A 13017-nucleotide genomic window follows, 5' to 3' on the forward strand; every position below is an offset into this window, starting at 1 on the left:
CCATCCCTGGGCAGCTTACAAGGAGAAGGTGGGTTGAAAAGCACTGAAACAGAACCAAACAGGGGTGCTGTTGCATCACCTCAAGTGTGGGCGTAAATTTGCCGGAATGCAAGCTGGAAACCATTCACACATCGTATCAAAAATAATACACATCCACATGACAAGTGTCATGGGGGGCCGTTCGAACCGGGACAGCAGGACCCAAGTCCGGAGTTGTTTGTCTGGATTCAGGAGATAAGGCAAATTCTTGGAGTGGAGGACAAGGGAATGGTCGGTCGATCGGCGGTCGGAATCAGAGCTAGGATCCATGGATGAGGTCAGGGGACGAAGCGAAAGGTCGGGCGGTCTGCGGTCGGCATTGGAACGAAGATCCGTGGACGTGGTCGGGAAACAAAGTGAAGGGACGAAAAGTGGAAGATGAGAATGGAGAACAAATGTTGAGTGTACACTGGACATCACGAAGGAGGGCGGTTGTCTCTGATGAGATTCTGCAAAGGTTTTTTTTAAAATAAAAAAAAAATAAAAGAAAAAAAAATTTTAAAAATTGGTGTGGGTATCAGAATTTGTGTCTTATGCATCTACTTGAACGATGAACTTCGGTGTAGCAAATGGTAGGGAAGAAACTAGGTTTGCTTGAGACTTTCATGTCTGCAGCTATGTCTCCTTCTTTCAATGTAATGCATAAATCGTACTTTTGCCGAGATGTACGTCGCTTTGGACAAAAGCATCTGCTAAATGAATAAATATAAATGTAAATGTAAAGGTAAAAGTACTGCACCTTTGGAGTTAAGAACAAAACAAAATAAGAACAGACTTCTCTCCCTAATTGTGTTTGTACAGTAAGTTGATGAGCCAGTGTAATAACAAGATAATGTAGGAACTTTTAGCAAAAGGAAAGATAGTCATGGTACAAATACGAGAGGCACTGCAATCTGAACCCCACCCCTCGTCCAATTGGCTTGAAGGTCACGATGGGGTCAAAAAGTCAAGATAGCAGGGCAATCTCCTGGGCACGGCAGCTACTATACCAAATGCTAGCCGTAAACGGCATGCTCATGGGCCTGGGTGTTGGGTGAGCCGCGGCACAGGGCAGTGGACTTGGTGACATCGGTGCCCACAGTAGACAGGGGGGAGCTGTCGTAGCTCTCATGCACGCCCCAGTGACGACTTGCCCGTGGGCACCAGCAGCGGCGCATGGTGACACATAGCTCCTTCTTGAAGTTGCTGTTGAGGAAGCCGTAGAAGATGGGGTTGATGCAGGTGGATGCCATAGCAGCCAGGTGGCATGCGGAGAAGACAGCATCGTGTATTGTGCAGTCAGGCAGTGCCTGGTCGTACCAATCAAATAGCGTGTTGAACACGGTGAGTGGCAGCCAGCAGAAGGCGAAGGAGGCCACAATGGCAGCCAGGATTCCGCTGATACGCCACGCCCCACGCACCTTCTGCCCCACTTCCATGGGGCCTGCCTCTTGGCACCATGCTCGCTGCACAGCTATACCTTTGCGCCGCTGCAGCTGCTGGAAGATGCGTAGGTAGCAGAAGAAGATGACAGAGAGCGGCAGGCAGTACTGCAGCACCAACAGTGAGGTGGTGTAGGCAAGCCGCAGCTGGTTTGACGGCCACTCCTCAATGCATACCAGGTGGTCACTGAAGAGCCCCAGCTGTTCAGGCAGGTTGTGGTACGGGTCGTTGGTCAGAATGTGGAAGCAGAAGAAGGGCAATGACAGCAAGCAGGCCACCAGCCAGGTGATGGCCACGGCTAAGTATGAGTGTCTGACGACCGGTGTCCAGCCTGTTGGGTGGACAATCAGCTGGTGGCGCTCCAGGGCAATGAGCACCATGGAGAAAAAGGACACGGTGACAGATGTGCACTGTACGAAGGGTGAGAACTTGCAGAGCACCTTGCCCAGCACCCAGCGGTCCATGATAGTGTAAGCGACCGTGGTGGGGAGACACACAACACACACAAGGATGTCAGAGCACGACAAGTTGGCAATGAGAATATTGGTCACATTGTGCATCTCCCGTTGACGCACAATCACCAACACAAGGCAAGCATTGCCCACCAGGCCCACAGCAATCACTACGCTGTAGGCCATGACGAGGAAGGTGGCCCCACTTACAGAGGGTGGGCACTCTTCATTCCACCCAAAGAAGCTGTTGTTATTGGTCTCCACAGCTCTAGAGGGTGGTAGCGATCGAGTGCTCGAACTGACATCAGATATGTTGAGTGTCATTTCCAGACTCATCCTTCATCGTCTTCAGCCGGTGAAATATCCCAGCATGCAGTTTTCGTTAGCTGCACCTGCAGGAGAAAACTGAGAGCAGACTTTAATTAGGGTGATTTATTATTCTTTAAGTTATGTATGAATGCTTTTTGCAGATGTTTTTAAACTGATCAAATGAAAATGGGGAGGACAGATTTTACGAAAAGTCTTTGAGAGTTAGACAGGCTGACTGTAAGTAGCTATGTCACGCCTCCGGGAACGAGCAGAGCGGCAACACCTACGGCTAACTGAGAACCCCTGGGATATAAGGAGCGCTGAGTCCACACCACAACACGGATTTTTGCAAACACCTTCATGGTTTTGCAGTCTCAGCGTCCTTTCTTCGCTTCTTCCCTTGTTCCTGGTTTTTGACTCTCGCCCATCCTTCCTGACTACTCACACACACACACTTTCTGAACCGCTTGTCCCATAGGGGGTTGCAGGGAATCGGAGCCTAACCCAGCAACTCAGGGCGTAAGGTTGGAGGGGGAGGGAACACACCCAGGACTGGACACCAGTTCGTTGCAAGGCACCCCAAGCGGGGACTCGAACCCCAGGCCCACCGGAGAGCAGGACCCGATCCGCGTCTCCACGCCACCGCGCCCCACCCTCCTTCCTGACTACTGAATAAAAAATATATTAAAGAGGACCTATGTGTCTTCAACATTTTACATGAGTCCAGCTGATTACAGTGCTGGAAAGGCTGCAAAAACACACCAATCCATGGATGCTGTTATGATTAGTGCACGTCGAAGACAGGCACACCTTGAGGAGCAAGCCTAACCCAGAATTACATCAATAACCTTAGGGTTCACAGCTTACATGTTACATGTCGTCCATCTGAATAGACACGTCGGGGATGAACTAGTGCAACAATGACTCTGTCAGTCAGTCTGATGAAGTCATTACCTTTGCGGCACAGACGAGGCCAGAAATTCACCCTTATCTGCAAGCTGGCCGCCACAGGACAGTTCTCCAGAATCACTTGGCAGCTGGGTTACGTAACAACATTAAGTACTTGTTTGTCACATGGCACACCTGCTGCATCACAAATTAAATATATTTAAACAAGAGTACAAAAAGAAAGATGTGAATTATTATTATTAACCATCATTCATCTGACACTCGTCCCCAAGGCAACTTACAATATTAGACTTGTACACTACTTTATATACTAATCTACTTAGCCTACAGTTTCTTTCTCATTTATAAACAGGGTAACTTTTACTGTATCAGTTCAGGGCATGTAGCCTTTGACAAAAGTGCCACAGCAGAAGGTTTATACACTAAGATACTTACACTAACTTACCAGTTCAAACTCAAGGTCATTTTTACTGTATTAATTCATGCATGTATGTATGTATGTATATATTCACAAATATTTCCTAGACTTTTGCAGAACCTGAGCCAAAAACAAATCAAGGTGCGCTTCTACCTCAAGGCAGCCTTTTATTGATTGTCATTTAAGGACAAAAAAGTATTTCTGACTTATGAGCAAATCAAGTTATGATCAGATTTTCAGTCCCAATTGTGTTCACATGTTGAGGAGCCACTTCTTATTATTTTGCTGGTTTGCCACAATGCAGTCTGCAGAAACTTACGATTTCAGCCATGTATACACACATAGAAGGATATGTTACTGGAGCAGTCAAGGTTGAGTCCATGTCTTTAATCACTCGGCTACCAGCTGTCCTACATGACTGGCTTTGTTTTTTTGGCCTTTATCACTTCAGCTTCATCCCCTTTGTGTACTAAGCTACTTATTGTGATTTACCAATTTATACTGCAACATAGTTTTTCTACATCAATTCAAGAATCAACTACCTTGATTAAGGGAGAAGAAGGTGGGATTTGCACCCAAGCCCTTCAGCTGCAAGGTAACAGTACTAACCACTACACCATCCAGTGCCCCCAACAATATATACAGATACATTTAACATAGCAAAGTACAAAACTTGTGCAAACTGACAAAATGACACACACTTATTCTGCAGTTTATGTAAATACATAAATACACGAACAGTAGAAACATATACAATTTCTTCCTGCTTTTGCATCTTCCTTGATAAAAATGGAAGCATCTTCTCTCTCACAGATTCTCTAAAGACCCAGAGAGGCTTAATTTGTCTTTGCATGGCTCCTGTGACTCAACAGCATTTTTCCACATGCACGCAGGCACACACACAAGCACACACACAAAGGAATGATAATGGGGACAATTTCCTCCTGATCCAGAAAGCATCAGAATCAATCACCTTCTCAGAATCACTTTATTTATGCAGATATGGTACTTTTATAATACTTCCCGAGCCCAGGGGATGGCTCATCCTGTGTGATTTGAAAGGCACAGTCACCAAATTAAAAAGTGCAATGCTAAAATAACACATAGAGCCCATCTAAGAACCCCAGAAAAGATGAAGGGCCGTCCAAAAATAAAACACCTCTTTAGTTAGCAGCGCCAAAAAGTACACCCACAGCCCCCTCCAGAAACACGGGCCTGCATGAGGGACATATGTATCAGGCACATGCACACATGACTTCCGCTTTGATATGTAGGTTGGGATGAAGGAGTTTGAATCTTGGTTGCACATCAGTTTGAAAGCCTTGGGCATGGTTCTGTACCGTGATGAAAGTGACAGTGGAGCAGATGATCCCACAACAAAACACATGTATAAAGTCATCTATCAGAGAGAAAGGCATGATGGGAAGACTCCCAGATACTGCCCTAGTAATAGCAATGTTACATGTGCCAGGATCAGCTGTGTTGGCTGTTCCACTTGACCCTATTAACACACAGACCTTATCTCTGAGGGCACTCCTGGCACTCCTACTCCTCCATGCAAGCTATGCCTTGCCCCATCTTGCCCTGTCTACCACCCCTACCAGGTTCCAACAAGCTCCTCGTCCACCTTGATCTGTCAGCTGACAAGTTGGACAGAAGTGTAATGGCTCCCTCGACACACTGTCACTGTTCAGACTTAAAGCCAATATTGTACAAGACCAGAAAGTATGCAGGCAAAGACACCAAAGACCCTTCCCACTTGGGCCATCAGATTGCCTCCCTTTTGAGACATGACACAAGGCAATAAGGATTTGAAAAGGAAAGCACAAAAACAGCTTTCTGCCCTCAAGCAGAGTTTCTTATCAGCCTTTGAAATGCACATTGTAATCCATATCCACACTTCAAGAGATATTAAGATTCCAATGTTGGCATCCAGTTTTAAATTAATTTAATGCAACTGAAATTGCCACTGATAACACAATATATAGAGTAAAGATAATTTAGTGATTTTTTTATGTTGTTCTTGTTCTTATTCTTACTTATCCCCAAAAATCAGCATCATCAGATAGGATCTGTAGACACTACAGTGCCACGACCACACCTCCGGGCCAACACGGAACACCTGTGACGCAACGCAGACCGCAGCATAAAAGGCTGCGTCAGACAACCAGCTGATGTGGAACCTTGATCTGCCTCCTTGTTAGCGACCTTCTCCAGCCATTTCCTGTTCCCGAACGCCTTCCCCGAACCCGTCCCTTGTTCCCCCGATCTACTGCCTCCTTCAGATCATCGACCTCTTGCCTGTACACTGACCTCGCCTTTTGGATCCTCCCTGTTACGACGTTCGCACCTCGAAGACCCTTTGCCCGTCCTCTCACCTCCTCTCTTGGATTTCCCCGAAGACACCACGATTACCACTCTGCACTTGGGTCCGCCGCTTCCCTCAGACGCGACCATGACAGAAGGTTCCGCCACGTATACGGATCCAGCGGAGCTGAACCATCTCCAGGCGGAGTTGGACTCGCGTGAAGCACGCTTGGCAGGTATGGAACAGATGCTCCACAACCTCATCGCCTCTTACAAGCAGGTGGTAAGCGTGCTGAATACGTCGCGTGCGCCCACACAGCCCATTGAGAAACACGCAGCCGGTCCTGCAGCGCCTGACTCGTCGAACGCCACTCCTTCTCCATCACGCGGTTTCCACTTGTCTCCCCCGACCCGCTTTGATGGGACCCCAGCACAATGTGAAGGCTTCTTGTTTCAATGTGAGCTTGTTTTTTCCAGTATGCCCCTAGTTTACAGCACAGAACAGAGCCGGATCACCTACGTCCTCTCTCTGCTCACGGGCAGAGCACTTGAGTGGGCGACAGCAGTCTGGACAAATGGCTTCCCCAGCACTTATGTGCAGTTCAAGAGCCGGTTCCTCGCCATTTTCGGACTGGCTCAACCGGAGGAACAGCTGAGTGAAAGATTCATGAATCTACAGCAAGGTGACTGACCCGTGGCAGATTACGCCCTAGAATTTCGTGTTCTCGCAGAACGCAGCGATTGGGGAGAGAGAGCCTTGCTGGCTAGTTTTCGCCGTGGTCTAAACCCACACATCCGCGGTGAAATGGTGTTCCGAGGAGAAAGATGGACCCTTGATCGGTTCATAGAAACCGCTGTTACCTTAGATAACCAGATCAGAACCCAGGGACCAGCCTCAGAACCGGCTCCAGAAAGATGCAGTCCCGAACAGGAGGAAGCAAAGCCGGTGCAGCTGGGGCTGGGGCGCCTGCCCCTCACCGAACGACAGCGAAGACTACGAAAACGCCTCTGTCTTTACTGTGGTGACCCTAGTCACTTCCGTCTCCAGTGCCCTGTCCGCCCTGAGGCCAAGGTGAGTGGCACCCTCTGTTGTAACCGCCTCGCGGTACCTGTAATGTTATCCTGGGGAGCAGGACAGGTACAGACGCAAGCAATGGTGGATTCGGGAGCAGCAGGGTGCTTCATGGACATTGGGTTTGCTCGGTCTCATTGTATCCCTTCCAAACCCATTGGGGGCGTCTTAAAGTGACCGCCCTAGATGGCCAGCCCCTCGGGAAGGGTTTTGTGGACCACCAGACAGCCCCTGTAACTGTGAGAGTAGGTGTATGTCACCAGGAAATGTTGAGTTTTTATTTGATTTAGTCTCCGGAGTTGCCCCTGATTCTCGGGTTCCCTTGGCTCTCCAAGCATGACCCGGTTTTTCAGTGGAGTACTGGGGAGTTGGTGGCTTGGGGACCCCAATGTGAGAGAACCTGCTTAAAGCTACCCTGTCGAGCTACGTCTATAGAAGGCTCAGAATCGGCACTGCAGGTGCCAGTTCCTCCCGAGTATCAGGATCTTGCGGAGGTTTTTAGCAAGAGACACACATCCGAGCTCCCACCGCATCGCCCGTGGGACTGTGCAATTGATCTCTTGCCGGGTACCACGCCTCCGCGTAGTCGCATTTACCCGTTGTCCAGACCCGAACAATCAGCCCTCCAGACTTATATCACCGAAGCCTTAGAGACAGGAATTATTCGACCATCCACGTCCCCCGCGTCTGCCGGGTTTTTTTTTAATCGAGAAAAAAGATGGGGGGTTACGCCCCTGTATTGACTATCGGGGGTTGAATAATATTTGTGTGAAATATCCACATCCTCTGCCTTTGATCACAGCCGCCCTTGAGAACATTCAGCAGGCGCAATGGTTCATGAAGCTAGACCTGAGAAGTGCGTACAATCTAGTCCGTATCCGGCAGGGTGACGAATGGAAGACTGCTTTCAGTACCACCCTGGGTCATTACGAATACCTGGTCATGCCTTTTGGTCTTGCGAACGCACCCAGTGTATTCCAGGCGTTTGTGAATCATGTGCTCAGGGACATGATCCACAAAGGTGTCCTGGTATATCTTGACGATATCCTGATTTATTCTGATACGTTGGCCAGACATGTACTGACTGTCTGACAGGTGCTCCAGAGACTGTTGCAAAACAGATTATATGTGAAGTTGGAGAAATGTGAATTCCACAAGCAGAAGGTCTCCTTCTTGGGGTTCATACTTACCCGAGACGGCATTGCTATGGATCCAGGTAAGGTCCAGACCATCCAGCAATGGCCTCACCCAACCACCACTAAGGCTCTCCAGCGATTTTTGGGGTTCTCCAATTTTTACCGCCGGTTCATCAGGAACTTCAGCATGATCGTCGCACCATTGACAGCACTTACAGCGAGTAAAACCCCTCGTCTCCCGTGGAACCCAGAAGCCCAACGAGCCTTCAAGAACCTCAAACTCAAGTTCTCTACAGCCCCCATTCTGCATCAACCCAACCCTGAGTTGCCATTCGTGGTGGAGGTTGACGCCTCTGAGTCAGGGGTAGGCGCTGTCCTTTCTCAGAGGCAAGGTAAGCCCGTGAAATTATACCCTTGCGCATTCTTTTCCAGGAAACTGTCTGAGGCCGAACGAAACTACGACATAGGAAATAGAGAGCCCCTAGCAATTAAGTTAGCCCTAGAAGAGTGGAGACATTGGCTGGAAGGGGCACAACACCCTTTTTTGGTACTCACAGATCATAAGAATTTACAATATCTGCAGACAGCCCGGCGCCTCAACACGCGTCAGGCCAGGTGGGCGCTGTTCTTTTCTCGGTTCAACTTTACTGTCACTTACAGACCAGGTCAAAGCGGACGCCCTTTCCCGGCTGCATGACGAAACGCAGGAGGTAACGGAACCAGACTACATCCTGCCCAGGTCCTGCTTTGTGGCACCCGTTCAGTGGGACTTCACCCAGGACCTGGCCCAAGCCCAACAAGGGGACCCCGAACCACCAGGTAAACCTTCTGGAAAACAATATGTTCCACCAGGTCTGAGGACGACTCTCCTACAATGGGCCCATGACCATCCAGCGGCGGGGCACCCAGGGTTTGGGAAGACTCAGGCTAGGATCCAGCAGCTCTACTGGTGGCCGTCCCTCCGGGAGGACGTACAGGACTACATCCGGGCGTGTCCAGTCTGTGCTCAGTCCAAGGCTTCAAATCAGAGTCCAGCAGGGCTCCTGGAACCCCTGCCGGTACCCAACCGTCCCTGGACGCACCTAGCGTTAGATTTCTTAGTGGACCTCCCACTGTCAGATGGTAAGACCACCATCTTGACCGTGATCGATCGTTTTTCCAAGGGCTGTCGCTTGATTCCTTTGCCCAAGCTCCCCTCTGCCTTGGAGACAGCAGAGTTGCTGTTTCAGCATGTATTCCGGCTCTACGGTATACCCGAAGACATAGCGTCCGACAGGGGTCCTCAGTTCACATCGCGTGTGTGGAGGGCCTTTTGGAAAAAACTCGGGGTCACAGTGAGTATGACATCGGGGTACCACCCTTAAGCCAATGGGCAGGTAGAACGGCTACAGCAAGACATCGGTCGGTACCTCAGAAGCTATTGTCTTGAACACCCAATTCACTGGGTTCGATACCTTCCGTGGGCAGAGTACGCCCACAATACGCTCACCCATACCTCTACAGGTGTCTCTCCATTTCAGTGCATCTTGGGGTACCAGCCACCATTGTTCCCATGGCAACCGGGATCCAGCGATGTGCCGGCTGTGGACTCTTGGTATCGAACCAGCAGCAAGGTATGGGCAGCTGTCAGACGACATCTCCAAGAATCACAAACCCGTATCAAACATCAAGCCGATCGACATCGGCGGCACCTCTCCCTTGCACCCGGACAGAGGGTATGGCTATCAACCCGGGGTCTCCAGGGACCATATATGTCAAAGAAACTCAGCCCAAGGTACATAGGACCCTTTAAGATTATCCGCAGAGTTACCCCGGTCTCATATCGCCTGCAACTGCCCCAACACCTACGCACACACCCGACGTTCCATGTATCCTTTCTCAAACCCTTGGCCACCTCCCTACACCAGCCCGCAAGCACGCCTCCAGACCCGATTCTCCTGCCTGACGGTGGTGCACCAGCGTATGCGGTACGGGCGCTCCTGGATTCCCGCCGTCGTGGACGGGTACTCCAGTATCTGGTGGATTGGGAAGGATACGGACCTGAGGAACAGTGCTGGGTGGTGGCATGAGACATCCTTGATCCAAGCCTCATCATCGACTTCCACAGGAGTCATCCGGATCGGCCCGCACCTCGGCCTCGAGGCCGTCCCCCTGGTCGGCCTCGGCGGGGGTACTGCCACGCCCACACCTCCGGGCCAACACGGAACACCTGTGACGCAACGCAGACCGCAGCATAAAAGGCTGCATCGGACAACCAGCTGATGCGGAACCTTGATCTGCCTCCTCGTTAGCGACCTTCTCCAGCCATTTCCTGTTCCCGAACGCCTTCCCCGAACCCGTCCCTTGTTCCCCCGATCTACTGCCTCCTTCGGATCATCGACCTCTTGCCTGTACACTGACCTCGCCTTTTGGATCCTCCCTGTTACGACGTTCGCACCTCGAAGACCCTTTGCCCGTCCTCTGACCTCCTCTCTTGGATTTCCCCGAAGACACCACGATTACCGCTCTGCACTTGGGTCCGCCGCTTCCCTCAGACACAACCATGACATACAGAAATAGATGGAATTAAGACCATCCTTCACCTTCATTCTTTCATCATGTTTCTGTATCTACTGTGTGCATTTTGCTGCCAACTAATGTCAGAAAGCAGATACACAGGTTAATTTCATTTCTCCACTGGCAGGAAATTTTAGAAAATATAGCGGTGATGAAAAATGCACTTTAAAATTAATTAACTGAACAGAGTTCATACATTTCATAGTTTGAATGGAACGCAAGGTAAACATGTCCTGTTTGTATTGTTTGTATGGTGTTTATCACATTTTCTGCAAACTTCATGGTTTCCCTACCACTCTGATGTTGTTCTATATGTTGAATGTGTCAAAAGGAGCACCAGCCACATCAAATTTCATGCATGTACAACACAGTTAATCATTAAAATGAGCATATCTTATGCCAGATTGCTACAGTCTCATCTTCTGTGTCCATTCATGTCTTGCTGGCTCCATTGCATGGAACACACCCCCCAAGACAGCAATGGCTCATGTAAAATGTTGACAAGACAAAATCAAAAAGAATCAAACGGGTTTCATTGCACTTATAATGCCAGATCTGAGGATTAAAAGAACATGGTCATGATCATGTCCATTCCATCAGAGCATGAGGAGCACCTTAAGCTATAGCCTAATCAAAATCCTAACCCTAACCCTATTCTGTTAAACACATGAGAATGAAATGGCCTTGGTTATTTTCCCTGATCGTCAAGAGGTACCCTGCAGAAGGTGGTCCACAGAGCCCCGGAACGTAGCCACCCTCCACCCTCTCTGGTTCCCTCCACCACCTCAATTAATTTTGGCCTTATGAAGCACCTGCCAACAATTTCTATCTCAGAACTAAACCTGAATTTAAATCCTGGGCACTAGCTTGGATGTCAGTGACAGCTCATTCTATTACCTGAAAGCAGCAGATGAGCTGTCTTCCTTCCCCTGTCCAGCTCCTTACCCCTCTCCCATGCTCCCCTCCTTTCTAAGCAATTCTGGAGTTAGATACCATTCTCATTCACAAAGACACAGATTTTCCTGTTACAAGTTCCAGTCTTCCAGTCATTTGCATACCTTTATCAGATAAGCAACAAGATGTTGAAGTGGGAACTCAAGGCCGGCTCAGTTGCAGGGTCAGCTTTGATTTTCAGCACAACTTCAGCTACGCTTATGATCACAAAATAATTACGAAACAAATGCCGTGTCTCTAAAGCCACAGAAAGTTGGAAACAGAATTAAACACTTGAGTATGGACATCTGGACAATCAATCATGTCACCCCCCCACGGATCAGGGTTGCTAAAGAGCCATCTCACAATGAAGGAGTCCTGAGCATAAATAAAAATGACTATCCTTCCATTCTTGACTATCCAATGGAAATGCTGTGTGACTCAGCAAGCTCATAATGCATTAAATTGCAATTAGCATGACTGCCAAGCATGCTACCACCTAGTGGACAGGTATAGGAACTGCCTGCAGTTGTTTCTAACTCATTAGACATTTACTTACTACTTATTCAGCTAGCTGATGCTTTTCTTCAAGGCAACTTACTTTTTTCACTGTTGTTACTTTTAAACATTAAACTCCTTACACTATTTTACTCATTTATACAGCTGGGTAATGTTTACTGTATCAGCTGAGAGTAAGTACCTTAATCAAGAGCACTGCCCTGGGAGCTGGGATTTGAGCCCAGGTTCTTTGATTGCAAAACTACAGCTCAAACCACTGGACCTTATGGTACATCTGAAGATATAAATTAAAGTTACAGTTGTGCAGATTCACTGTTTTCAGTTACTATGTACTACAGTGTCTATATTATAATCTCCACCAGTTTTCTGCAGCTTCTGGATGATTATTTAGTTAGAATGAAGAAAAAACAATGTGAAACAGATGGTGTTGTGGTTGAAAAGCTGTTTTGAAAATTAAAAAGCTTGTGGTTCAACTTACTGAAAAATTAAAGTTTAGTATTAAGTAGATGGGGGGTGTGGTGGCGCAGTGGGTTGGACCACAGTCCTGCTTTCCGGTGGGTCTGGGGTTCGAGTCCTGCTTGGGGTGCCTTGCGGCGGACTGGCGTCCCGTCCTGGGTGTGTCCCCTTCCCCCTCCAGCCTTACGCCCTGTGTTGCCGGGTTAGGCTCCGGCTCCCCGTGACCCCGGATGGGACAAGCGGTGGGGTGCGGTGCGGTGGTGCAGTGGGTTGGACCACAGTCCTGCTTTCCGGTGGGTCTGGGGTTCGAGTCCTGCTTGGGGTGCCTTGCGACGGACTGGTGTCCCGTCCTGGGTGTGTCCCCTCCCCCTCCAGCCTTACGCCCTGTGTTACTGGGTTAGGCTCTGGTTCCCCGCGACCCTGTATGGGACAAGTGGTTCTGAAAATGTGTGTGTGTGTGTGTGTGTGTGTGTGTGTGTGTGTGTGTGT

General features: G+C 49.0%; 1 protein-coding gene across 1 annotated transcript; it reads right to left on the bottom strand.

The window, feature by feature from the left end:
* Window positions 1-1034: 1034 nt before the first annotated feature.
* npy8ar (neuropeptide Y receptor Y8a) lies at window positions 1035-2249 on the bottom strand. Its single transcript, XM_029252828.1, has one exon. It carries the CDS (start codon window positions 2247-2249, stop codon window positions 1035-1037), a length of 1215 nt encoding a protein of 404 aa, XP_029108661.1.
* Window positions 2250-13017: the final 10768 nt, after the last annotated feature.

The sequence above is a fragment of the Scleropages formosus genome, chromosome 6 (genome assembly GCF_900964775.1).
Source record: "Scleropages formosus chromosome 6, fSclFor1.1, whole genome shotgun sequence".
NCBI lineage: Eukaryota > Metazoa > Chordata > Actinopteri > Osteoglossiformes > Osteoglossidae > Scleropages > Scleropages formosus.